Source organism: Elephas maximus, chromosome 4 (assembly GCF_024166365.1).
Source record: "Elephas maximus indicus isolate mEleMax1 chromosome 4, mEleMax1 primary haplotype, whole genome shotgun sequence".
Taxonomy (NCBI): Eukaryota; Metazoa; Chordata; class Mammalia; order Proboscidea; family Elephantidae; genus Elephas; species Elephas maximus.
In genome coordinates this window covers 180,626,838-180,654,711 of record NC_064822.1, presented here as the reverse complement: position 1 = coordinate 180,654,711, position 27,874 = coordinate 180,626,838, and the positions used below count along the sequence as shown (strand labels likewise).

General features: G+C 49.6%; 1 protein-coding gene across 1 annotated transcript; it reads right to left on the bottom strand.

The window, feature by feature from the left end:
- On the bottom strand, window positions 1-27,330 carry CSF2RB (colony stimulating factor 2 receptor subunit beta). Its single transcript, XM_049884345.1, has 14 exons — window positions 27,248-27,330; window positions 16,996-17,247; window positions 15,921-16,044; window positions 14,493-14,683; window positions 10,320-10,477; window positions 10,071-10,239; window positions 9,380-9,515; window positions 9,073-9,230; window positions 6,855-6,994; window positions 5,813-5,975; window positions 5,085-5,175; window positions 4,798-4,855; window positions 3,856-3,959; window positions 1-3,175 (listed from the first exon to the last, which is right to left on the bottom strand). The coding sequence occupies exons 2-14, from the start codon at window positions 17,108-17,110 to the stop codon at window positions 2,053-2,055; spliced, it is 2,730 nt and encodes a 909-aa protein (XP_049740302.1). The 5' UTR covers window positions 17,111-17,247; window positions 27,248-27,330; the 3' UTR covers window positions 1-2,052.
- Between the last annotated feature and the right edge of the window lie 544 nt (window positions 27,331-27,874).

The window sequence follows — 27,874 nt, the reverse complement described above, 5'->3', positions numbered from 1 at the left end:
CACAAGTTTAGGGTTTTATTTTGTTTTATATTATACACACTGCATTGATTTCTTTTTCCCTCTGAACAATGTCCAAACCTTTGGTAGTTAACATCTTGGGCTTTCTTCTAATACATGTAGGTCTGCTGTGTTTGTTATTAACAGAACAGTCTACTTGAGAATGTACTAAAATTTTATTTCGCTCTTGATGAACATTTAAACTGCTTATAGTTTTCTGCTACCACAAACATTGCTACAATGAACAGAGACTTGTGAACAAAAATAACAGGAACATTTGCTCTGCCACTTATTAGAACATGTTATAAAGCGACAGTAATCAAAAGGGTGGGGCATCATAGATAGAACAATAAAATAAAATGGAAAGACTGGAAACTAAGTGTACACAAGAACTCAGGATATCATAAAGGTGGCATTTCAAATACATGGACAAAGTATGAATGATTCAACTAATAATGCTGGGACAACTGGCTACTCATTTGGGGAAAACAGAAAGCCAGATCTCTTTCTCGTATCTTTCACCAGAACAAATGCCAAAATGATAAATAATGTACATGAAAAGCTTGAGACGCAGAAAGAATGAGAGACCATGTAAATTTATACAGTTCTGAAGTGGGAAGCCCTTTGCAAGTTTGACACCAAGAGTGGAGCCATCTGCTGACTTTTACAAAAATGTAAAAATTGTGTGCACCAAAAACGCTCACATACAAAATTAGAAGACAAGTCACAACTAGGAAAACACTATGCACCACACCTGAAAGGTCATATATAAATACTTTTAAAAACGGAATCAGAAAAAGACAAGCACCCAACAGGACAGAGGCCTTAACAGGCTTAGCCCAGGAAAAAAAACACCCATGGCCAAAAAACACGAAACTATGTGCAAACCTGAGCCTTATCAAAGAATGCAAATTAAAACCAAGTTTAATGCTTCTTTTTTTTTTTTGCATATCAGAAAGGCAAAGATGTAGAACAATGACAGTCCCCAGTGCTGACCCAGCATAGACCCACAACCTCTCTGGCACCCCGAGCAGGAGCAGAAGTGGGACAGTATCTCTGGAAGACAGACAGCTGGCCAATTTGGACTCAAAGCCCTCAAATGTACATGGCCTTTGGTCATTTTCCATTTTCACTTGGTTGCACAGTATTTCCCAGCTTATCTAGAGTTAGTGTGGGTTCTGGGCCTCTCCTATTTCCCCAGGTCCCACCAGTCTGGGAGTAGGAAGGAGACCACTTCAGCCATCATCTCACAGATAGTGATTTCTCTCTACATGATGCAGGCCTCTGGTCCCCAAAGGGTCCCCTGGTCATCTCTGTGACAACCACCAGGAATCCCTATGAACTCACAGCCTCTCGTGTTCTCCCTTTGTCCCACTGCCCCTTGTTGTGTCCATTTTTGGGAGTGACAGTTGAGGTGGGTGCTTTCCCACCCTGTCTGGGGTTGCTAGAACCTGACTGAGTGTGCCCAGCCCCCATGCTTCTCTTCAGCCCTAAACCACATGCTCCCACCCGGGACCTCCTGCCTCATGCACCCAGGCAGAACCTGGTCTCCTGCGTGAGTGCCTATTGTTAGTTGCTGTCAAGTTGATTCCAACTCATGGCGACCCCATGTGTGCAGAGTAGAACTGCTCCATAGGGTTTTCAAGGCCATGACCTTCCGGAAGCAGATCGTCAGGCCTGTCTCCCAAGATGCCCCTGGGTGAGTTCAAATCATCAAACATTTGGCTAGTAGTGGAGCGCTTAACCGCTGGTTTCACCCAGGGACTCCTTGTTAATAATCTAGGATCTAAAAGTAAATTAATTTGAAAGAAAAATATGTGTGCACGCGCGCGTGTGTGTGTGAGAGAGAGAGAGAAGTGATCTACGGAAGTCAAGGGGGAGAGGAGCGGTACAATGGTGGGCTTGATTTTCCAGGTCTCCCTCTATTTCAACATGGAAGCTTCTCCTTGGCTTTTCGGAATGACTGGGAAGGGACGAGGGGCCGGCAGGGAGAGAAGGCCACACAGGAGAGCAGGCCGACCTTCTCCCCCTGTGCCCTCCATGGGATCGGGGGTCTCAGCACACCTCCTTGGGTCTGCCCACCTCCCAAGGGGGCAGCAACAGGTAGTCCTGCTGCTTCATGGCTTTAAAGAGCTGAACGGCTGGCACCTGGGCCATGGCTGGGCCTGGGGGCTTCTTGGCTTGGAACACCGGGTCCAGGACCCCCATCTCTGGACAGGGGTCTGGGGGAGAGGGCTTGCTCTGTGGCGAGAGCAGGCCAGGCCCGACACCGGGGAGGAAGCAGTAATCACCCACTTGCTGCAGGACAAGGAGTCCCTTCAGGTGGGGGGACCCAGAGGCCTCATGTACCTGGGGCTCCCCTGGGCTCAGGACAGAGCTGTTGGGTACAGCAGAGACAGGGCTGCAGAGAGGGGACTTGGGAGGCTGGCCTGTGGTTGGAGGGAGCCCCACATAGTCCTCAAACCCTGGCTGCAGTGGAGATGGGCCTCCAGGGGGTCCACTGGCCAGCCCAGGACAGGAGCTGGGGTCCTGGTGAGAGGGGCGACCCAGAGGGGGTGTCAGGGTGCCAGACAGGGCCTCTGGGGGTGGGTCGAACACCAAATCTGCAGTAGTGACATAGCCAGAGGCCACGACACTGTCCTGGGGGCTCCCAGCACCAGTGGGCAGAGCAGGTGGGCTATCCTTTGGGTCGCAAGCACCCACCATGGGCCCAGGTAGAGGAGGGGCAGGGCCTTTCCCTGACTGCAGGGAGAAGCTCCCCTCAGACCCTGGGCTGGGCAACCCCTCCACATCCGTGACCCGGCTCTGCTCCATGGCCTGGGCCAGCGGAACCAGTTGCACCTGTCCCCCAGAGGGCAGACACAGGTACTCCAGGGACCCTGGTGGCAGTGGCTTCTCACTCCTGCCCACATCAGGGGACGTCAGCTGACCCCAGACGTCAGGCAGGGAGCGGCTATGGGGTGACCTGAGGTAAGGGCCATTGAAGTCAAAGCTGGAAGCCTGGCTTTCAGGCCTCTTTGAGGGGAGGAACACACCAGGTGGGGGGCTGGGGGGCTGCTCCATGGGCTCCAAGGTGGCTGGAGTCATGTTAGGCCCAGAGGGTGAGTCACAGGTGTCTTTGGGGTTCTCTGTGGTGAGCGGTGACAGCTCACTGTCCCCGCAGTGTGCAGGGAACACCCTGCCAAGAGAAAGGAGATAAAGATGCTGGGACCACCTTGAGCAGGTACTTCAGGCAAAGGAGGCGGTGACTCTGGACAGCCAGATCCCACCCGCAGCTCAGAGTAAGCACCAGAGGAGGGCCAGGTGGAGGCTCAGGGAACGAAAACTGACCCTTGATTCAATTTCCCGTGGATAACTCACTCTGGCTTTGTGTGGCCTCGACCTTCCCCTCTGCTGTTCAACACCGCACCACCTTTTGGCTCAGGTTGATGCCAGTCTGTGTACCACCCAGTCATTTCCTCTGTCCTTCATTCAGTTAGCCAAACATATAATCAGCTTTCCTGAGCGAGGGCAGTGGAGGGCTGGCTGCACAGGCCTTGAGTCCCTAGGTGTTTGCAGCCCCTCGCCCACTTCATGGGACCTGGAAGGCTCTGCTGTGGAGCCTCCCCAGACAGCAGGGTGGGGAGACAGCATCTACTCTAATGTACTGCCTCTGGTCAAGTCCGTTGTCTGGTATTCCACTAACTTAGGGCTCAGGAAGTTCTTCCTGATGTCTAAATGGAGTGCCTCCTGCTTTAGTCACTTCACAATGAGCCAAGGCAGAGCCACCTCATCAGAGCCCCTGATGTGCATGACAAGGTCCTCCCTGCCCCATTGCTCCCCAGAGGACAGGGGCCACCCCGGGGCCCAGACTCTCACCCCTCCAGCTCTGGGATGAGGCTGTCGCACGGCCACTTGTGTAAGAGACTTCTGCTGGTGAAGACCGACGTGCTGTCCGGGACCCGGAGTCCTGCACCTCCATTCTGGGAAGAGAAAGTACATGTCGTTCTGTGGGTGTGAGGGGTCCTTGGGAAGGTGGGACGGGCAGAGGGTGGAGGGGAGGTGACCAGGGGGCATCGGTGAGCCTTGGGGACAGGGAAGGGTCTCAGCCTCCTCAGGATGGGCCCGGCCTTTCAGAAACCAGCAAAGTGCAGCCCAGGGAGAGGCCGTGGCTTCCCTGGGTCCCCAGAGCACCAGAGGATGATGTCCCTGCCCCCATGCTCATCTCACCTGACCCTCCTCACACTGGCTGCAAGACCCCTCCTTGTGCAAAGTGGCCCTGCCTGTGCTGACCAGAGGTCTCCATGACCATGTGCTGGTGTCACCTGCCTGGTCATTCTGGCCACCGTGGCCTGGCCACATCTCAATACCCACTACCCTCAGGGCATCCATGAAGGATCGTGTGCCCACCTCGAGGCTATTATGTGTCTGCTTGTAGTGACCCTCCCACCTTTTCCACCTGGCACCACCTGATCCTCCAGAACCCAGCTCAGATGTCCCATCCTGGTGACACCAAGGTGCCTCCCATTACCCCCACCTGCCCCTAGGAAGAGGAACCCTCCTTGGAGCCCACCCTACCCATGGTCCCTGCCTCAGTTCTCTGAGTCCTGCTGCACAGAGAGCCCAGGCAGGCAGGGCCCCAGCTCGTTCATCTTCAGTACCCGGGAAGGGCAGGGCTGATGTCCTAGAACTAACTCACAGAGCCCCTGTCCCACACCCACCACTCACAGCCTACAGGAAAGAGGAGGTGGGGACCGAGACGTGGGAGGCAGGGCAGAGAAACCCCTCCCTGCACCCTGCATCCTCCCAGCCAGACCCTACCTGGAATAGGTAGCTCTTGCTGGGGTTAGGGATTTTTTCCTTCCACTTCTGGTTCAGCCTGGAAAGACACCAGGGAGGTGGCAGCTACCAGAGACCTGAGGGCCAGCTGCTCCCACGTTCATGTACAGAGGGGCAACTGAGGCCCAGGGAGGGGGTGGGGTGTATCCAAGGCTCCACAGAGGGTTGGTGGCAGAGGAGGGACTAAAGGGGGCCCACAGTGTGACTCCCTGGACCCTCTGGGTCCTGGATGGCCCCACCCTGTCCACCTTCCCCGTGGAGACCTCTACCTGTATGCATAGACGCCACAGAAGCGGAGGGCGGGGAGCAAGGCGAGGGTGACCAGGATCAGGATGAGCACCAGGACCCACATGGGCAGCACTTCCAGGCACAAGGAGGAAAGGGCATTAGCATCCAGGTGGGAAATGCTAGGGGCTCAGGAGGGAAGGGGCAGGGCAGGGCACCCCCAGACCCTGCTCTGTGCAGGCCCAGGGCTGCAGAAGCTCACTGTTACAGGGGCCCAGGGAGGGGGCCAGACATATGCTAAGAAGAGGGGGGCACTGGCCTAAAGCCCACAATGCTGTATGTGCCGGGAGGCCTGAGGGACTGAGAGCCTTTCCAGGAGGAAGTGGTGCAATGGGAGGCAACGGCTGCAACCCTGGCACTTGGGAAGCTTCCTGAAGGAGGTGGCATGTAAGAGGGCCTCAAGGAACGGGGAGGATTTGGAGGTGAGGTGGGGAAAGGGCAGACTGGCAGAGGAGCCAGCATGTGCAACGGCCTGTCAGGAGCCCCCTGAGGCTTCTTGCTTGTGCAGGCCCTGAGCCCCGCACAGGCTGGGCCACCTCCTGGACTCCCCTCTTCTTTCCTCCTTTAGGCCTGGTGTCCAGCTCTCCTTTCTGCCTGAGGGTGGCCCTCTCTGGTTGGGATAGGGCCTGGAGCCTCAAAACTCTGTCCCCTCCCCCTCTTTCCTGCCAGCCTGGGCTGTCCCAGGAAGGCGAGTGGAAGCTGGGGGACCTACCCCACTCCGTGTCCCAGGAAAGCTCCTCACTCCACTCGCTCCAGATCCCGTTGTAGCTGCTGAGGGAGGGCTTGACCCTCACCCTGGCCCAGTACCTGGTGGAGGGCTCTAGAGGTAGCAGAGGCATGTTGTAGGTGTTCTCCAGGGTCTGTGTCTTGCTCTCCTGTGGGTGGGGGGGGTGGTGGTGAGCAGGGTGGGCTGAGGCTGAGGCCCATGGTCTGGTACACGTGTGCATAGCCACAATTCTCTCCCCACCTCCACACCAACCGGCTTCACTTGCCCCCTTTCAGTCCCCTCAGCAGCTGCATCTTTCCCTGGATGGAGAACCCCTACTCCAGCGCCCACGGGGAGGGATGCTTGGAATAGGACCCCTGTGACATGACAACACTGAGGTGTCCAGAGCCTGAGATCCTGCTATGTCCCACATTCCTCTGAGGTTCCTTAGCCTCCTACCTCCTCTAGGGGACAGCCTGGACTCCAGCTGTGGGGCTCTGGACCCCTAGACAGGTGTTTCGGAGCCTGGGGCCCACTTCTACCTCTACCGCTGACCCACCGGCTCCTGGCCTGTGTTCTGCCTGGGTCTGGGCTGGCTCTGTGGATTCCGATCTGGGCTCCAGGGAGCCCCAGGGTCGCACACGGTCCTTGAGGGCAGCCCAGGGTCAGGGCAGAGACTGAGCCCTGGGCCAGGTCACCCTGCTTCGCTGGGAGCCGTCTGCTCTTAGCACTGCACACTAGGATTCTGGGGAAGAGTCCCCTGGAGAAGGGTCCCCAGGGCTTTACATCTTTTGAAAATCCTCCAGTCCTCAGCCCCTCCCTGCCCTGAGGTCTTTGGCCCTCTTGTAATACAGGATCAGCTGTGTTGATTCTGGCCAAGTCACCTCACTTCTCTGAGACGCTGATCTGCTGACCATACAGGGTTGTGATCACACCACAGTGACGACCCAACTGCCAACTTGCTGGGACCAGGCTCTGGGCTCCTGGGTGTGTCTCATTTTCCTCCCCTCCCCATCACCCATGCCCCTCCCCTGCCTCCGGCTCTCACCTCCCAGGAGTCAGTGTCCTTCCTATACTGGACCTCAAAGCTGTGTCTTATGTGACCGTAGTATTGCTTCTGTGTTTCCCAGCGCAGCATGTAGCTGTCCCCATCCTTGGTCACGTTGAGTGTTGGGCGGTCCATCTGGACTGGAGAGAGGGACACCTTCAGGGGGTGGTCCAGCTCCCACTCTCAAAGCAATATTCCCAGCATTCTCTGCACATCCCAGGAGCCATCTCCATTGGCCTGGGACCCTCCAATCACGGGGTCTTTGTGACCTCCGTGGTTAAGAGCTATGGCTGCTAATCAAATGGTCAGTATTTCAAATCCACCAGCCGCTCCTTGGAAACCCTACGGGGCAGCGCTACTCTCTCCTATAGGGTTGCTATGAGTTGGAATCGACTCGATGGCAATGGGTTTGTTTTTTTGTTTTTACTATTTCAACCTCTCTTTTGACTTGAGCAGCCCTTCACAGGGAGATGCTATAAGATATACTTGTTTTGTAGTGAGGGGGCCCAAGGAATGTGTTACTTGCAGTGTTTGTGGTAAAAATAAAAGCCCTGTTGGCTGGTTTCTCTTGCAGTGTGTTGACTCTGTGCCAGGTACATCACTCTGTATGGATTATTTCATTCAATTCTAACAACAGCCCTATGTCATAGGTACTATTAACTGTTCACATTTTACAGGTGGGGAAACTGAGCCACAGAGCGATTAAATAACTTGCCCAAGGACAGGCAGCTAACAAGGGGTAGGTGCAAAGGCTGGAACTCCTACAGTGTGACTCCAAAGTCCTTGGCTGAATCACTCTATTCCTCTGCCTCAGAGTCTCTGGGGCTGAGCTCTATTCTGGGTTACTCTCGCCCAACACTCCCAAAGGCTTAGGGACACATCTCAGGCTGGAAAAGCTCCCAGGATCTCACCACCAGAAAATCCTCAGTGCACAGCTCTAAAGGACCTTCAGCCACACCCAGATGACCCTTCTCCCCAACCAGATTGTGGTCAAATAGTAAGGGGGGGGGGCTCTTGTAGACAGTGCTTACTGGCAGATCAGCAAGTAGGGAGAGGCAAAGAAAAGAGAGAAAGAAGAGGCCGGGTAGACAGAAGTTTTAGACTCCAGTCCTGGTTCACCTTTTACTAGCTGTGTGACCTTAAGTAAGATACTCAATAACTCTGAGCTTCTTTTTACTCATCAGGGAAAAAAGAGTGGCCATGACCCCTACTTGACGACTTCACAAAACCAAAAGCAAACCAAACCAGTTGCCATCAAGTCAATTCCAACTCATGGTGACCCCATAACTGTGCTCCATAGGATTTTCAATGGGCCTATGGTTTTTCAGAAGTAGATTGCCAGGCCTTTCTTCTGAGACACCCCTCAGTGAACTCAGACCACAACCTTTCTGTTAGTAGTTGAACACTTAACTGTTTGTGCCACCCAGAGACTCCTGACAACTTTATAGGGCTTTTATAAAAACAATGCTAATGCTTGTAACTTCCTGAAGTCTACTATGTGTCAGGTGTCTTCCTAGGCCATTTATATTTTATGTACATGAACCCTAACAGCCTCTATTTCCAATGAGAATCTCAGAAGAATAAGTGGTAGATTTAAACCCAGTGACTAAGGCAAATTGGCTGCTGTTGCTGTCAAACATTGATGACTGGATGGAAGATTATTTGGTCATCATGAAACAATTGCAAGAGGTTCCTTTGCATTGGGGTTCTTGCTTCATAAGAGAAATCAGGGATATTAACTTGCTGGGATCTACAATCTATTTCCGGCCCCCCAACTGAAGAAGTAAATCATAGACCAACTATTTTCAAGACCGAGACTATAAGTCAAGGGAAGACTTGGAAATCAGCAAGAGAAAAATAAATCAGGAAGTGAAAGGGAAAGTTTGGTGGGATGGCCAGGAGGGCGTAGCCAGTAGAAGAAACTTCAGTGCAGCTGCAGAGTTGAAGAGGAAAGCAGAGCATAAGGAATGGGGGAAAGACTTTGAAGAGAGCTCCTGTGGGTTAGCAATGGTATCTTCTTTCATATTGTTTGTCATTGTATTCTTTGCTTCTTGAGAATTTCAAGAAAGCATCACATTACTTTTGCAGACTTTTGGTTGCTACACTGCATTTCTTTGGCAGTGACAGACTCGAAGACTGAGCCATGAGGAGCCCTGCACTTACTCTGGTTACACAGTGTCCCAGAACCACCCACGCAGAAGGCTGTGGGCAAACTCACTGTGCTCTGAGCTCTTTATCAATTTCTCCTCCTTCTTTGGCTTCACAGAGACTGTGTACTGGTCATGGGTCTCGGAGTCCAGCACAGGAATCTGGCACCGGTGCCGGGTGTAGGGGCTGCTGAGCTTCTCTTTCAGCACTGGAGAGCATTCCTTCTCCCTGAGAAGCACGGCTGAGGTGAGGGCAGGAGGAAGAGGACCCTGGGAGGGAGAAGGGGACTCTAGGATGAGCTGGGATCTCTGCTGGGGCCCCCAGAGAGAGGAGGAGACTGCCAAGGGCAAGGCCTGGAAGAGGGGAGGGGCACTCACTCCGTGTCGGGGCTGGGCTTGTAGAAGAGGGTGAAGGGGACCGAGCTGGCCACCACGGACCTCACATCCCAGGAGCAGCTGAGCACGTCAGCCCCGTTGAAGAAGCACTGGAGGTTCTGGGGCTGGGCCTCGTCCCCTGGAGGGAGACATTCCCTCGATCATTCCCTCATTCATCCCTCGGTCATTCATTCTGTGGCTCTCAGTGAGGGCCCTCATGGAGGCATCATAGAGAGATCGTGAGTTTTGGGGCCCAGAGACCAGGGTGAAAAGCTCAGCTGACACCTGCCAGCTGTGTGACCACAGGGGGCAGAGTGGATTCTTTGAACCTTCATCCTCTCCTGTGTGAAGTGGGAAGAGTATCTAAGTGCCAGTGCTTTGGGGACTAAGAACAATAGTGTTGGCGTGTCCCGCACACAGCAGCCTCATTAAAACATAGCTGCTATGAATGCAGTCGCTACTGTTGTTGTAATGAGTACTAGTCAGGGCGCGCCCTGAAGACGGGCCCCTAAGACACAGCCTTGCCTCTGCCAAGTTCAGCAGAGATGGGGCTGGCCTAGGGATGCTGTTGTACATCTGTGACACGTCACATTCCTGGAATGACACAAGAATGGACTCTGAGAGCCCTCCTGCTGCAGGAGCTCATGATGACCCACCCTCCCCCAGACAGGCCCACCCGAGCTCTGCCAGTTACCTGGCTGGGAGTCCCAGCGGACCTCTGGGCTCCACTTGCTGGGCTTCCCTGAGAGCCCTGCACCAGGGGCCAGCCGGGTCCTCACACGGGCCACGTAGGTGCTACTGGGCACAAGGTGCTCTGGCCCCAGAACGGCCTGGGAGGAGCTGGAGTAGAGGGTGGAGGCTTCCTGTGGGGATAGAGGAGCTGCAGGAGGAGAGCTGGCCCAGGTCCCTGTGGGCTCAGGGGCAGCTGGCCAGGGCTCCGTACCTCCCAGGAGTCCTGAAGCCGCCGGTAGACCAGCTCAGACTCCAGGTGCCTCTCAGACAGCCAGCGGCTCTGGAGGCCTCCAAGGTGCGCCCTCCAGGTCAGCAGGAAGCCATCCCCAGCATGGCTGACCTCCAAGTCCTTGGGCTCAGGGGGCTGGACTGGAGGGGGAGAAAGGGAAGGATGAGTCAGGGTGGAGATGACTGTAGGGCAGCTAACAGCCTTCATGGCCTTTTGTGTGCACAGACCAGGGCTGCAGGCCCAGCACTGTCTCTACTAGCTGAGTGGCCCTGGACCAGACACTTCACCTCTATGGCCTGTCACCTGTGAACTTGTGGAATCCAGTGCGAACATGAATGAAGCTGTGCAGACACTCTGCAAATGTAATGTAAGCTGAGTTAGAGGTGCTGACAAGCTAAAACAAGCCTCCATCTGTTCTGGGTCTCCCCCACTCACCGCATTCTGATCTCTATGGCCTCCTTCCCAGCAGAGGGCGCTGTGGCTCATGTTACTCCCCCTCCTGAGTCCGCTCTGCCTCTCTCTTCCCACCTGCACACTCTCCAGTGCCCCTGTCAATGCCCAGGATAAATGTCTCCTCCTCTAGACCATTCTTGGCTGCCTCCCTCCCCTGGGCAGAATCTCTTCCTCCTTTTCTTGTCCCACCATGTTGTTGTTAGCTGCCATGCAGTCAGCTCAGACTCATGGTCACCACATTTATAACATAATGGGACGTTGCCCAGTCTTGCACCATCTTCATGATTGCTGGCTTGTTTGAGTGCACTTTTGCAGCCAAGGTGTCCCACATAGCCCATTGTAATTCCCTCCACCATGGTCCTTATCACACTTGATGGTCTATGTGTTTCCACATTTGCACCCTCCAGTAGATGAAGAGTTCAGGGAAGCCAGAGGTTGGGTGTCACGTCTCTCTCTATCCCCAGGGCCTGAGATGTAGCAACTCAGTGAATTCAGGAGTGACAGTGAATGAATGAATAAGTGAGTGAGTGAGTGACTGACTGACTGGCTGAATACGTGCAGGCAACCTTCACAGATTTCTCATAAATCATTCTATCAACTGACCTGAAGGGCGTATCTGCTGGGACCTACTGGGTAAGATGAGAAGATGGACTAATGAATGACATGGCTCCTGCCTTCCTGAAGCTCCCATGTCTGATTGCTGAGGAATGACTTTCAAGCCCCCCAAAATTCAATAACAGCACAAACAAGATGTAAATTTTCTATGCTGTGCCTGGATCCTGGTGTGTTAGAGCACGCTGGAGCTGGAAGTCCTTCAGAAATCCTTAAACCCAGAATGGTGATACTTAGGCAGCAAACCACCCTGTCCCAACCTATAGCCAGGACAGGCGTCACTAATGGGTCATTTCACTCTTCGCCCCTGAGCCCACCCTGGTGTGGAAATCCTTCTCAGCATAGAGCTCTAGAAAGCTGCTACCAATTGAACAGACCGAAACCTAACTTACTCATCTAACCTAAGAAACTTCAGCCCACGTACTGGTTTCATCAGTGAAGAAACTGATAGAGGAAGTGAAATGTCTTAGATCTTCAAATGTGGGAACCTCAGAGAAGATCAGATGCAAATCTCTCCCCTTCCCTGCACCTCAGGGCCTCCCTGATTCATTGCAAAACTCTGTGGGCTAGATCAGAGCTCAACACATGCTTCCAGTAGGCAAAGTCCATGCTCCCCCCACGCCATCCCTAGGTGGTCCTTGTCTCCTCTGCTGTGAAGCCTTCCCTGCTCCCAGGCCACAAGCTCAACAGTCAGGGATGATGACTGGCTTGTTCACGGCTCCCCTAGGATATGTAGGTGCTTAAAGTGGAACCAAGTAACGAATAAATTGCCTCTATTTTCTTACTATGATTTGAACCTCCATCCCTAGGTCCTGGAGCCCTCATGGCACAGTGGTTAAGTGCTTGACTGCTAACCGAAAGGTAAGCAGTTCAAACTCCCAGCCCCTCCATGGGAGAAAGATGTGGCAGTCCACTTTGACAAAGATTACTGCTTTGAAAACACTATGGGGCAGTTCTACTTTGTCCTATAGGGTCTCTATGAGTCAGAATCAACTTGTTGGCAGTGGGTTTACCCTAGGTCCCTGAGTGGCACACATGGTTTGCTCTCATCTATTAACGTAAATGTTGGCGGTTTAAACCACCCAGCACCGCTTCGGGAGGAAGGTCTGGTGGTCTGCTTCTGTAAAGACTACAGCCATGACAACTCCACGGAGCAGTTCTACTCTGTAACACGTGGGGTCACCAGGAGTTGGAACTGACTTGACAGCAACAGGTTCTTTTACACTCCTCCCCACATCCCTGGGTGGTGCAAGTGGTTTGCACTTGACCAAAAGATTGGCAGTTTGAGGCCACCCAAAGACCCCGTGGGAGAAAGGCCTGGTGATCTACAACTGTAAAGATTACAGCCAAGAAAATCCTGTGGAGCAGTTCTACACTGGTACATCTGCGGTCACCATGAATCAGAAGTGACTCGATGGCAATAGGTTTGAAATTCTCCCTGGAGACCAGCACCTTAGATCACTAATCGGTTCCAGCCTGTCCCTCACCTCCCAACCTTTCTGATCCAAACCGCACATTGCCCATTCCCAATGATATCTGATTATTTCACACCCCTTCAGTGACTGTCCATAGCCTGAAGGTGAACTCTAGGCGTCTTTGCAGGGCACAGAAGCCTCTCTAGATTCAAGCCCTGCATCCCTGCCTTCCCTACCATTGGGCAACCCTCTAGGAGTTGATGTTCCACAGGATACAATGACCAGCGGCTTGCCCAGCAGACAGACCCTCCCCAACTCCAGCCCCTACACATGCGGTTTCCTCTGCCAGGACTGCTGTCCTGCTCCCCATTCCTGCCCATCCTTCAGAGCTCACAGCAAAGCTCTTTCCTCTGGAAAGCCTGTCTTGATCCTCCAGGGGCTCCTTGCCCTCTGCCCCTCTGCAGAGAGCACACACCCCCCTCAAGCGAGTTATCACCCCAGATGACGTCCACTACTTTGCCATCTCTAACTTGTGTACTCTGAGCTCCACTCAGGAGGAGACTCTTTCTCATTCACCAAACTATGTTTGAAATATTGTTTCCAATTAATTCAGGATGGCCTAACCCACCCACCCTTCCAGGCAACAACTTTGTGATGCTGTGGCAAAAAGAGGCAGGAAGCAAGGGCCAGAGCCAACTTCCCGTTGGACGCTTGAAAGGAGGCAGCAGGTGGCCCAGTATTTGGGGCCCTGGATGCTAAGCTAAAGCTAGACATGAGGAGCTGAGTAGCCTTGGGCAAGTCTCCCTGCTGTCTCAGCCTCAGTTTTGTCATCAGTGAAATGGGGTCACAAAATAGTATATGACTCCAAACATAATTTAAGGATTAAATGAGATTGGGCAGTGTTTCCTAAAAGCCAGCCACCTGCATGGTTTTTGCCATGTGACTATTAACTTTCAAAAATGACCCTCCATAATTCTGACCACACGTATCATCAAATCGACGAGAATGAGAGTGAAGTGCTATTGAAGTTCTTTCTAATATAAGTCAAATATAACCTAGCTATTTAATGCTCCTCTACACCCACCCAAGACCAGTCATCGCTTCACGTGGTTTGAGGACATGCAGGGACATTCTGGGGGCCACTCAGCAAGTGCAGGAAGGTGCTAAACTTCACCTCTAACATGCAAGAGGCCCTTGATATCTCTGACTGACCACTGCTGTTATTGCTCAGTGGTGGGATTTCCTTCAAGAAAGTCACTTCACCTCTCTGGGCTTCAGTGCTTCATCTCTAAAATGGGTTGTTGCAGAAATTGGCTGTGAACACATTGATGAATGAGTTTTGCAAGCTGTAAAGTTTCTACCTGGTTAGGGAGGATGGTTCTTCTTTAAGGAAAGGCTTCAGCACTGGAAGCCAGTGGCCTGGAAGGTGGTGGGAGTAGCCAGGGCAGTAGGATGTCCCTTTGGCCAGAACCTTCTCAAGCTGTACCTGCTCCAAAGCCTCCATGGTGAGGAGACCATGTCCTCTTCCCCCAAGAGACCCGAACCCAACCCCAAGCCAATATCTCCACCCCTGGAAGACCCTGACTCCCTGGTCCACCTCCTGAAGCCAGGCCACCCCTGATGACCACTGTCCAGACAAGGAACAAAGCCCTGGCTAGGGACCCCAGGCCCTCACCGTGCTGGGCCAGCGTAACAGTGAGCTGGGCACCCAGAGGCCTGTCTGGTTGGAAGGAGAAGTAGTCATTGTCACCAATGACGAAGAAACTGTGAGAGATGACACATCTTCTGGACACACAGGGTGGAGAAGGGCAGTCTGACCAGGGCATGTCGTCGCTGAGATCACAGGGCACTGGCTCTGGAGGGTCACTGCCAGGAGAGGACACACATTAGCCCAGAGTAAATCAGAATCACTGTTCAGCAAATGCTTACAGAGCGGTTCCTACATGCCAGACCATCCAGGGGCAGGGGCCAGACAGTGAGCAAAACATGCACGAGTCCCTGCCTGTGGAGCTGATATCCTGGCTGGAGGAGACACGCATTAAACATGAATGATGTAGCATGTCAAAAGTAGAAAACTTTGTGGAGACAAATAAAGCTAGGGGTGGGGGGAATAAGAAGGCTGGAAGGGCTGGGTCAGGGGGTGCAATTTGAAAGAGCTGGGACATTTGGACAAAAACTTGGAGGAGGTGAGGGAGAGAGTCATGTAAATTCTGGGAAAAGGGTACTTCAGGAAGAGCTAACAACAAGTGCAAAGGCCCTGGGGCAGGAACAGCCTGGAGTACAGTAGGAAGGGACAGCCAGTATGTGTGAGGAAAGGTATGTGGGTTTGGGGAGCTTCCCTTCTGGGGGTGTCTGTTGTCTCCACACAGTAGGAAAAAGGCCACAGGCTGAGAGTGGGGGGAGGGTTGTGGGAGTCTGAGGAAGGTGGAGGAGGTGAGCTGGAGGCATCCAGGGAACAGGAGACAGAAAGTGAATGTGGGGACAGCGTGGGGAGGAGCAGAAACTCTATCCAGATTTTTAAAAATAATTTATTTTTGTTGTTGTTGAAAATCTACACAGCAGAACATACACTGATCGAACAGTTTCTACATGTATAATTCAGTGATGTTGGTTACGGTCTTTGAGTTTTGCAGCTATTGTCACCCTCCTTTTCTGAGTTGTTCCTCCCCTGTCTATCCAGATATTTAATTATCTCTGTTATGGCTGATTTAGACTCTCACCAACGTCCCAACATGATGAGAGCACCTTCCCCAATGGCACATGCACAGGAGACACAGTAGGAGAAAGGGCCAAACCCCCCCAATTGAAGGAGGTGGGAGGGTCCCAGGTGGGCTCGCAGCCAGCCCCCCAAGTAGGGGCAGGAGAGGGGCCCATCTTGCCCTGCTCCCCAATAGCTGGATGAACCTAATAGATTATCTCTGCCATTATCATCATCAGCAACAACAATGACAATGAAGTCAGCCCTCCCCTAAGCCCCGACATCAGATGCCAGCCTTGGGCCTGGCCGGCAGCCTGCTAGAGCCGGAGCTCCTGGGCAGCTCCTGCTTGCAGGCTGACCCTGGACCTCTCTCTACTCTACGCCCCCTCCCCCGGGGTCACTCACTCGTCCAGTCGGCGATAGAGGGTCACATTGATGTACCGCTGGGCAGCCTCGGTGTCCATCCACCTGCACTTGATGCGGCTGGTGTAGTCGTTATAGCAGCGCAGGCTCTGCAGGGGGACGGCCTCTAACCGGGGAGAGGCAGGAGGGGTCAGCCTTCTCTTCCTCCATGAGCCCCACATCACCTCCCTTCCCAGCTCCCCTGGTGCCCCAAGCTGGGGAGGTGTCTCCCTGATCCTGCCCAGGCTCCCAAATGCCAGGCAGAGGTGGGGGGGCCTGGAAGAGGACTTAGCAGTGAGCCTCCTGGCTGTCCATCACTCCAGTTGATTAACAGCACATTTCCCAAGCCCTGCTGTGGGCCCCCTGGTGCAGTCCCAGGATAAGGACATGCATCAGACCCCACCCTGTGACCTTGGAGGACAGCCCCAAACCCACCCCTAAGTGCAGTATGGCAGAGCCCATACCCTGAGACCTCCACATTTTGGCCCTTCTGGGTAGTTGCGGGTGGACTTTTGGGTGGGGGTTCATTCTGCTCCAAGAGCCAGAGGGTCACCCCAGCAGGGCCTCTGAGCACCAGGAGGAGGTTGCTGGGGACAAAGCCAGGAAGAAAATCCAGGCAGAGGGCCCGGCAGGAGCAAAGGCACAGAGGTGGGAAATGCGGGAGGCTGCTCAGAGCAGCAGAGTGTCTGGTGCAGAAGAAGGAGACAGAGGAAAGTCCGGAGCAGCCCACCTGGAGGTCAGAGCCTCAAAAGCTACACTGAGGGCTGAGGGCAGAGAAGCCTCAGATGGCCTTACTGGGAGACCAGGCAAAGGATAGCAGGAGTGTGCAGGAGGGAGGAGGGGAGGGAAGTTGGCCAGGGAGGATCAGGGAGAGAAGGAATGAGGGCGAGGGAGCTGGGAGGCAGGACAGGAGCCGCTGGTGCCTCTGGGGCTTCCTTGGGGATACAATGGAGCGGTGGCCTCAGCCATGGAGTCCAGCAATGAGGAAGGGCCAGGGGATAGGGTGGAGGGGTGTTGTCACCCACAGGGCCCAGCAGTGAGGAGGGGGGCAGGGAAAAGGAGGAAGTAATGGACTCACCTTGTGCCCCCACCATGCTGGGTCCCCCATACAGGGCCAGCAGGATGATGGGGAGAAGCCCCCGCGTCAGCAGCATCTCTCTGGCCAGCTGTGGGTGAGCAGGTGGCTGGCACATGTGGGCCCAGGGTGTGCACAGGGCTAGAGGTCCTCACTGTCCGGGAAGCTTGTGTTCCTCTCTGACTGGAGGTCAGGCCAAACCCATGTCACTGGCTCTTGTGGTCCTTCCCTCCAGGACTCTGACTCCTCCAGGGCCTGTGGAAGGAGCTGTCAGCCAGGAGCTGCCCTCCCCTCCTGTCCTATAGCCATGGGGATGCAGTGGTTATGGGGAAACCCTGGGGATGTGGCCCAGTCCTAGGCTCAGGTCCTGCTGCTGCCTCAGCCTGGCATGCTGGGGCAGTCCCCTCTCCTTGGGACTCGGTCTCCTTGTGCATGACCATGATTGGGGGTCCCCCTGGGGTCATGCGCCAGTCATCTGTGTAATGCCTTGCTGAGGGGGATGCCTAGAGGCAGCCTGGCTTTGATTAATTTCTCCAAAGCCTGTAGCCCACATCCACTTTGGGGGGTCACTGGATGGGGGGTGCCAAGTGTGATATCACACACACGCACACATGCACACACAGGCTCAAATACTCAAAGCCTGGTGCTCACCCTGCCCCCTCCACTTATAGTCATCCCTCCCACCCTCCCACCCCACCCTCTGAAAGCCAGTTCCCTTTTCTCTGCACTCAGCTGGGGATTTCCTCATTTTATTTTCCTTAGGCTTTGGGAAGTACCCAGGAGAGTGGAACAGAACACCGTGGCCCCTTTTCACCCAGGAAGACTGTCTAAACTCACTCAGGATGCATACTTGGCTAGGGTAAGCATGATCTGGGCTCAGCCACCCTGAGCTCCAACCCTGCCTCGCTGGCAGCCTGAGCGAAATCACCGATGCTCCCTGTACCTCGCTGTCTGCATCTGTAAAATGGGCACACGTATCTCACATTGGTTGTCATGAGAACCAAATGCTACGCTGCAGTTGGTCCAGCAAATGCCCAGGGAAGAAGAGGCTTGTTCAGAGCTGGGGGAGAGTATTTGTCCACTTAAGCTTTGAAGACTGGGGACAACAATTATGGGCAGGCATGTGAGAGCCTGTCTGGGCTGTTCTGCATGCTTGTGTCTAGCCTAAGAATTCCAGAACTTCCATTTGGGTCTCAACATGAATAGAAATACCACCTGTGGAAAGAGAGGAGTTCATTCCAAAATAAGTTAGAGGTTTAACATAATCCCAGTCAAAAGCTAACAAGATAGTTTTGCAGGAACTCAGGAGAAAACATACACGCGACGAAAGTCAATGAGATTTTTAAAAATAAGGAGGCTGGTCCCAATAACGAAATGTATTACAAAGATCTGCTAAGTAAGGTGGGGTCTTGCTGTCATACACATACGCACACACTCCCACAAAAGACAGGTAGATGTCTTAGGCTGTGTTTTCTAGAGGGGCAGAACCAGTGAGGCATCAGTCATCCCTCAATATCTGTGGGGGTTCCAGGACCTCCGTGGATGGCAAAATCCACAGATGCTTAATTCTCTTATAGAAAACGGCAGAGTATTTGCATGTAACTTACACACATCCTCCCATATACTTTAAATCCTCTCTAGATTACTTATAATACCTAAAACAACGTAATTGCTGTGTAAATGGTTGTTATACTGTATTGTTCAGGGAATAATGACCAAAAAAAGAGGCCTTTTTTCCCCTAAATATTTTGGATCCCACTTGGTCCAATCTTTGGATGCAGAATCTGCAGGTGCAGTGGGCCACCTGTATCCATAAGTACATATAGAGAGAAATTTATTTCAGAGAAATGGCTCACACAGTTGTGGAGGCTGGCAAGTCCCAAACCTGTGGGTCAGGCATCAGGCTGGAGGCTTCTCCTGACTCTTGTGGTTGCAGGGGTTGATGAACCCAAAATTAGCATGTCAGACAGCAGGCTGCTGGCTCATGTATCAAGAATGATGAGTCGGATGCAGGATGGAGAGAGGGCGAGCTTTGCCAGGACATCCATATATATTGGATGCAGGCCACATCCTCAAGGGAACTCCCCTTTCAACTGATTAGCTGCTCACATCAGATCACAAAAGGATGATTATATAATACCTGCCAAACCACTGAGAGTCATGGCTTAGCCAGTTGGCACATAACCGTAACCACCACAGTAGGTTTATATTGTACCCAAGAATTTACTATATGTTGAAGGAAGAATTGTGAATTAATGTGGAATGATGGATGTTCAATGAAAGTAGAATAATCGAATCATAACAGAAGACCTATCAGCTTAAATCCCCATCTCATACCACTTCCAAGGTTAATTAAAAAAAAATAATGTAAAATGGTAAAACATATTAAGCTTGCAAACCATAGAAGGGAATACCTTTGAGCGATTTAAGCTTAAAAGCAGCAGAAGAAACAAGAGAGAGACAGTTTGGCAGCTGTAACTATGTAAAAGCAAAAAAAAAAAAAAAAAAAAAATCCTTATTTTGTGAAAATAAAACATGAAGCAAAGGATAAACTGCAAAAACAAGTTTGCACTGAAATTACATATATCAGCTTAAAAAAAAAATCCAGCTTAATACACTGTGAAAGAAAGATTAATACAATTTAGTAAGTCGGCAAATAACACAAGCAGAAAATTTACACACAGAGAGAATTTATGTTAGTGATTGACGTTTATTGAATGTTTACCATGAGCCAGGTACTGTTCAAAGGGCTTTACAGGTATTGACACCTCTACATGTAGGTTACTACTAGAATCCCCATTTTAAGATGAGAAAACAGGTATAGGGACATTAAGTAACTTGTTCAGGATCACACAGCTAATAAGGGACAGATTGGGATTGAAACTCATAGCAGGTTGCCTCCAGAGTCTGTGCCCTCAACTGCTACACCAACAGAAGTTGTATTTCCCAAGCATCAGCATCATACCTGTCTGTTCTGACATACACTGGCCCAACAGACTCTCCTGTAGGCATGGACACACACAGAAGAAACAACAGAAAACTCTGACCATACTAAATTAGCGTCCGCAGGGAGATTGGAGAAATCTCAGTCGTTTAAAAAAACAGACTTCTACCCAAAACAAAACAAAACACCACCAAACCAAATCAAAACAAAAAGAGTCCTTGAACTTTGATGTATGAAATCTTTAATTTTAAATTAATTTTTAAAATTAAAAAAAAAAACTCAATAATGGTGCAAATTGCTGAATGAACATTATAAATGATCATGTTCCAAAGTAGACGTTGAAGACAAGGGATTCTTCTAGAATTCAGAGTATATGGGCAAAAACAGGGAAAGTCAAAGAGAAAAGTTGAAACCTAGGGATGAGGTCCCAATGTTCCCACACCCAGAAGCAGAAGGCAGAGAGAATCGAGAGCAGGTGTAGCAGAGAGTGTAGCTACCTACCTGTCTCCTGCCTTCTTGGTAACAGATGACCAGCTTTTGGCTTCTAAACGCAAACCACTGTATTTTCTATACTCCCTTGCCCCTAGGTGTAGGGCCAGGTTGACTAAATGTTGTCCAAAGAGATGTGAGTGGAAGCATTGGGGGTACCTTCCAAAAAGGCTAGATGGGAGGGGTCCCTTCTGTCTTTCCTCTTTCTTCTAGCCAGCAACTTGGACATGATGGTTGGAGCACCAGCAGCCACCTTAGACTATAAGGTTATGTTGAGGATAGAAGCCATATGCAAAAATGATGAAACAGAAGGAGAGGAGCCTGGGTGCCTCATGTCCCTGGAGCAACTACATCAGCCTGAGATTGCCTACCTCTGCACATCTTTTATGTGAGGGAGAAATAAACTTTTATGTTGTTTGAGCCACTCTCGTTTGGAGATTTTCTGTGTGCAGCCAAATAACTACAATTAGAAATAACAGAAGAAAACTTCATAGGGCTTGAAAGGTGACAATAGTCCACTAAATGAAGAGCGAGATTCATTTTCATAAGTGCCGCACCCGGTCACACTCTGGTGAAATTTCAGCCCTCCAAGAATAAAAGGGAAATCCTAGAAACTTCCCGAGGAAAACTAAACAACAACAAACCGGTTACTTTAAACGGAAAAAAGGTTGAGTTGGCACGGGTTTTTTCACGTGTGACCTTGAACTCTAAGTAGACAGTCATGTCTTCAGGATGCTGAAAGAAAATATGTTTATGCTTAGAAACCTAAAAAACTGAGTGTTCTTTAAGTGCAAGGCAAAGAGAAAAAAAAACCCAAAAAGCCCCTACAAAACCACATATTTTAGATATGTAACTACAAAGAAAGTTTTTCAGATCTTGCTCTGAAAAAAATTACTGTAGGTTGCTTTTCAGGAAAGAAAAAAATCGAAAAAAGAAAGATGGCTTACGATTCTAGAATCAGCGTTGAGCAAATAAACCCATAAGACTTGTATATTTGTAGTTAAGAAGAACTGTTACTGCATAAAGTAAAAAAAAAAAAAAAACATAGTAACAGCCTAGAACTAAAACCCAAATGGTTTTAATGTGGGAATGGGTGTGGAAAGCAGAGGAAATCTGAAAGTTTGCTACGCATCTAGTCTTGTTTGGGAAGAGCATATGCTGACAGGTAAGTTTAAATATATATATAAATAAAATATATAATATAATATAAAAATATAAGTGTGAAAAATTATTAAGAGTGAGGGGTGAACACAGTCAAAAAAGAATGAGAGACTGAGTGTGTGAAAGAGAGAGAGAGAGAGAAAGAGGAGATGGGGGAGAAGGAGGAGAGAAGAAGGAGGGAGCAAATACCTTCTCATTCAAAAAAAAAGTGCATACCAAAATCCTAAAGCCCATGAAGAAATTTAATGGTAGGAATAAAAGATAAAAACATAAAAAGCAGAACAAAAATTCATTCCAGGCAAAAGCAATTTCATAGAACAACCTGACGAAGACTTAAAAGAAGAATGTATCAGGACCAATTAGGGATTACTCCAAAAATGCAAGGAGAACCATTAGGAAATCTATTCGTATAATTGTGAACATTAACAAATTAAAAAAAAAAAGACCACGTTTATCTTAGCAGATGCCCCCCAAATATTTGATAATATGCAAGTCATCCCTGACTGAACAAATAAACCTCTTGATAAATGATGAGTTGATGAGTTGGAGGAAGCCTTCACATTTGTGGGTCTACCAGAAGTCTGTGGCAAAAGGAAGCATCATTGTCTCCCTATCAAAGGCACAGACAGGAGAAGGCTCCCTCTATTGTCATTATCTCCAGTGGCCAATTTTCCCCCAATCTCTGAATTTAATGCAACCTAAATCAAAATTCCAAAAGGACTTGACAAGCTGATTCTAAAATGAAAACAAGCCAAAAATAGACTTGCTCTATTAGCTAGAAAATTAATTGACCCTGTGTGGCCCGGGAGTATAGCTGTATATGGATGGAACAGAAAACAGTAAGGAAAAATGATCAAGTATATGCAGGAATTTAGGAAGTATTAATGGCATTTCAAATCACTGAGGAAAGGGCTGGACTACATACACAATTAGATGATAATTTAGGGAAAAATGTTATTATAATTTTATACATTACCCATCCCTCCAAACTCTAGATGAATTAAAGATCTAAAAGTTGAAACTAAAATGATAAAGGCATTAAAAATGCTTCTGTAATCTTAGGGGGTGAGCAAGACACTAAAGCCAGGAACCATAATGGAAAAAAATAACAAATTTAAAAATTAAATCTGACACAAAACATCTGAAACATGGTAAAGAAAAGAAAAGAAAAAAAAAAACCCACAAGTGGTCACCTGTGAGAATGTATTTTCAACATATGTTCAATTATTACATGTGCAAATTATTAATATAGCACAATAAAGGAACCACTCCCAGGGTTAATAATGTAAAAGACAAAGAACCCATCAGAAAATGGACAAAGGCCATCCCCTTTCACATTATAAAAGGAATCTAAATGGCTAATAAGCATATCGAAGATGCACAGCCTTGCCCATAATCAGGGAAAGGAAAAAAGTCATGCATCCATGAGATAATTTTCTTCTATTACATTGGACAAAATTAAAAGATGGACAATTTCCTGAAGGAGAAATTGGCTCTTTTATGCCTCCTTTTGGTGTAGATTGGTTCAGCAGCTTCGAGGAGAATCTGACAATCTCTATTAGAATTTTAAAAGCATGACCTCTTGCCCAGCAATACTGCTTCTAGGAACCTAGGCTATAGAAATGTGGGAAAACTGGAAAAATAACAAATTTAAAAGTTAAATATGACACAAAACATCTTAAACATGGTGAAGGAAAAAAAAAAACCACAAATGGTCATCTGTGAGAATATATTTTCAACATATGTTGAATTATTACATGTGTCCATTAGTAGAAAATTAGGTAGATTGCTGTGCACCTATGCTAATAAATGCCACGTATTTCTCAGGGTTAATTAAAAAGTTAAATCTATATGCATTATTGTGGAAGGATGTCCAAAATGTAATCTTGGAGGAAGAAATAAGTCACAGAACAATAAAAACAAAACAAAACTAACCCCAAACCTGTTGTTATCAAGTTGATTCCGACTCTTAGAGACCCCCATGAGTTTCAGAGTAGAACTGAGCTCCACAGAATTCTTTTGGTCGCAATTTTTACAGAAGTAGATTGCCAGGCCTTTCTTCCATGGTGCCGCTGGGTGGGTTCAAACCACTAATCTTTTGTGATTTGATATTGACTGTTGCCTCCGAGCCATCTATAAGTTACTGTATTAGTTTATATTATGTTTGCCTACTGTATCCTAGCTTCTTGCTTTGTTTTGTTTTCATCTGCCCAGATAGGTTGCTTGATTGAGCTAGCTTGATTATTTTCACCTTTGAAGCTCTAACATCCTGTCACCAGATGGTTAGAGCTGTTACCAGTTATATGAGTCTGGGAGCACATAAACTTTTCTTGTATGGATTCAGCTCAGGTGTGCAGGTGGTTGGTCATCAAGTGTGTGGTGCAGGCTCTGTCCTACAGTCTTAGAGGAACAGGGGTGATTGATGTAGGTACCTGTATCTGGTTGCAGCAGGGGGTCATGCTCTGAACAAGGCAGGGGGCTGACAAACATCCCCCAAGTGTCTGTGAGGAAAGCGTGTCCCAGTTCCCTAGAACACACAGGTTGGGTGGATTCTGCAGATGGACCATGGGCACCCAATACTTTTGGTTGTAAGGACTGGGAGGAACCAGATATCCTTGGACCCCTGTCATGGGTGGGTGGTGACCTGAGTGGAGTCACCAGTCCTTAGGCCCCTGATGTGGGTAGGTGAGGGCCCTGTTTAATAGGCAAAGTGGTGTAAAGCATCAAAAACCCACCTCTCCACCACACAGCTGAAACAGTTGCAGTCTGCCAACATGGGCCTATTTCTCGCAGGTCCATGCAGGGGGGGAAAGGTATTCAAAGTCCACAGACAATTTATGCCTGGACAGGAGCCACTTCTGTCCTGAGCTCCCCTGTCAGTGGAGCTGGCAGATTATCTTTTCCCCCAGTTGTGAATTTATTCCTTCTCTGAGGCCAGTAGAATGGCTCAGAGCACTCAGCGGGACCTATCTCAGGCCCAGGGAAATGAACAGCCATTGAAGACACCTTGGGGGCGGGGTGCGCAGTAAAATATGTGCCAGTACTTAGCTTTTGCCAAGAGTTCTTCTCTGGTTCTGGAGGTGTGAGTAGGCTGTGCAGCTGGCTGCTTCTCCCTGAGGAAACTGTGGCTGAATGCTACCACCACCCCACAGTCACTCTCAGGGACGGTGCCTGAGGGTTCCCAGCAATTCAGGTCCGGCAACTCCTCTCAGCTTCTGAACTGTCTCTCCCTCCTCCTTCCGCTCAGTCCATTTTCTAACTTTGCCCTTGATGTTCAGGGCTCCGAGCTTGTCATCAATATAATTGTTTCACTTATTTTTTGGGGTCTTTTTTGTATGAGAGTTCACCAAAGCGTCCGACTATTCTGCTATCTTGGCCCTGTCTCCACTACTAATCATTTGGTTAGTAGCCAAGCACAAACCATTTGCATGTTATAATCCCATCTTTGTAAAAAGAAAATTTTTTTTTTTTTAGAAAAAGTTTCGAAAGGGCACATATAGTGAAGAATGTTGAATGTGGCACTAGGGGGTGGAGATGATTGGGGACTTTTGTCTTATAAATTTGAAATTCTACGTTACTGCATAGTTCTATATTGTTTGAATTTTTAATAAAGCAGGTGTCTATATATTTATTTGTATAATATTAAATACACTCACTAAGCAACTCGTGAACTATCCTGTAGTATTGGCGGCTATAGCACAATGTAAGCAAAACTGATGAATGAAAAAAAAAAGGTAACCAAAAGCTAATAGAAAAGGTTATACTCATTATAAAGATACTAGAAAGCAGGAAAGATGATGGCAAGGAGAGAAAATTAGAATCTGTTTATGAAAAAATACAAGCGGCAGGGCATTTGGAGACTAAAAATGGTACATGTGTGACTTGTCACTAGAGCATGTCTGATGTGGCCTCAAAGCTCGTACCCCAATGTGGACCCATAGACTCACCTGCCCTCTGACTCAGGGCCAATGCACACACCTGCCCACACCCTGAGGCAAACATCCCCAGACGCTCTCCCATCCAACACATTTGATGCACAGCATATACCTGGACCCCAACCCAAATAAGCAACAGCTAGATACAGTTCAGGGCAGAGTGTGATAGGAAAGGTACATTCTTTGCGAGGAAAATGGGGGGAATCTCAATTGGTATACCATAGTCTGTAAAGAAAATGTCCTACATCTGACCATGGTGACTAGTGACTGGGGTCTTAAAAGCTTGTGAGTGGCCATTGAAGATAATCCACTGGTCCCACCCTGTTTGGAGCAAAGGAGAATGAAGAAAACTTATATGGGAAAGATGAGTCCAAAGGACTAGAGGACCACAACTACCAAAGCTTCCACCAGACTGAGTCCTGAACTACTAGATGGTGCCCAGCTACCATCACCGGCTGCTCTGACAGGGATCACAATACAGGGTCCCTGACAAAGCAGGAGAAAAATATAGAACAAAACTCAAATTCACCAAAACAAAAAAAAAAACAATTACTGGTCTGACAGAAACTGGAGAAACCCAAGAGTATGGCCCCTGGATACCCTTTTAACTCAGTACTGAAGTCACTCCTGAGGTTCGCCCTTCAGTTAAAGATTAGACATGTCTGTAGGGCCTGGTGGCATAGTGGCTAAGTGCTACGGCTGCTAACCAAAGGGTCACCAGTTCCAATCTGCCAGCTGCTCCTTGGAAACTCTGTGGGGGTAGTTCTATCCTGTTCTTTAGGGTCGTTATGAGTTGGAATCAACTCGGCGGCAATGAGCTTATGGGGCCAACAATAACACATTGAAGGAAGTGCTTCACAGTTCAATCATATATGCGAGACTTATGGACACAAGAACCCAAAAGCAAAGACAAGAAGGCAGGAAGGGACAGGAAAACTGGACAAATGGAAACAGGGAACTTGGGGTGGAGAAGAGGAGAGTGTTGACACATCATGGGGTTGGCAACCAACATCACAAAATAATTTGTGTATTAGCTGTTTAATAAGAAACTAATTTGTTCTACAAACTTTCACTTAAAACAAAAGAAAGAAAGAAAATGGGGGAGAGGTTGGTGCCCTGTATGTCTCTGGCAAAAGACAGGGCCCTTCCTTGACTTCCCAAGTCAGCTTCCCAAGTTACTCCGAGCTCTGCATCTAAACTGAACAAGGTTCCAGGTTTTCCCTCTGCCCCCCTCTCTCTCTGGACCCTGCGCCTCCACAGAGGAACACACACACACTGTCTCTTTCTAAACCTGGGTGTCAGAGACTAGCAGCCCCCTGCCCATTCCACAGGTAGGAACACAGAAGCCCGAGGCAGGGCGAGGATGTTATGGCTACTGCAAACTCCTTAGTGGGTGAGCAAGGGTGGGCACACATAGGTGTCAACCCCAGGTCCGAGCTTTCACCACCATCCCAGGAGTCATACCTGCCAGAACAGCCAGACCCCCTTGGTGAGACTGGGTCCTCCTCAAAGCCCTTAGTACACCACCCAAGCCAGAGAGCAGCACCCGGCCTGTCTCCTCACTCACTGGCCACTGGAGACACCCAGGCTCAGGCCTTCTCAAGATGTTCCCGACATGTCTCTCCAGGCTCTCCCTGTCCTTTTCCGTCCGGGAATTCCTGCACTTCCCCATAGAGTCCTGCCCCTGCTCCTGCCCCTGCCCCTGCCCCTGAAATCCAGACAATACCTCTTTGTGGATGACAGATCGCCTTTTGCTGGAGTCTCCAGACAGCAGTAAGTTCTGTGTGCTTCCTATTTATACTGACGTTGTTAGGAAAGCAAAAGAGGAAGCAATGCTGGCAGGCCTTTTCTGCACACATGACTCTTCAGAAGCATCACTCAGCTTCTTAGAATTGTTTTGGAAACCTCGCTGACACTGCACATGATTTTCTCTTTCTGCCAAAAGTTCTTTCCCCTGCTTTGTCTCCCTGTAAACTCCTACACATCCTAGAAGTCTCAGCTCAAACAGTGCCTCCTCCAGGCAGCCTGCCCTGATTCTCTCATGCTGACAGGGGGAAAAAAACAACCAAACCCATCGCTGTTGAATTGATTCCAACTCATAGAGACCCTATAGGACAGAGTAGAACTGCCCAATAGGGTTTCCAAGGAGCGGCTGGTAGATTTGAACTGCCGATCTTTCAGCTAGCAGCCAAGCTCTTAACCACTATGCCACCAGGGTTCTACAGATAAGGAAAAAAACAAAACTGTTGCCATTGATTCCGGCTCATAGCTACCCTATGGGACAGAGCAGAACTGCCCCATAGGGTTTCCAAGGAGTACCTGGTGGATTCAAACTGCAGACTTTTTAGTTAGC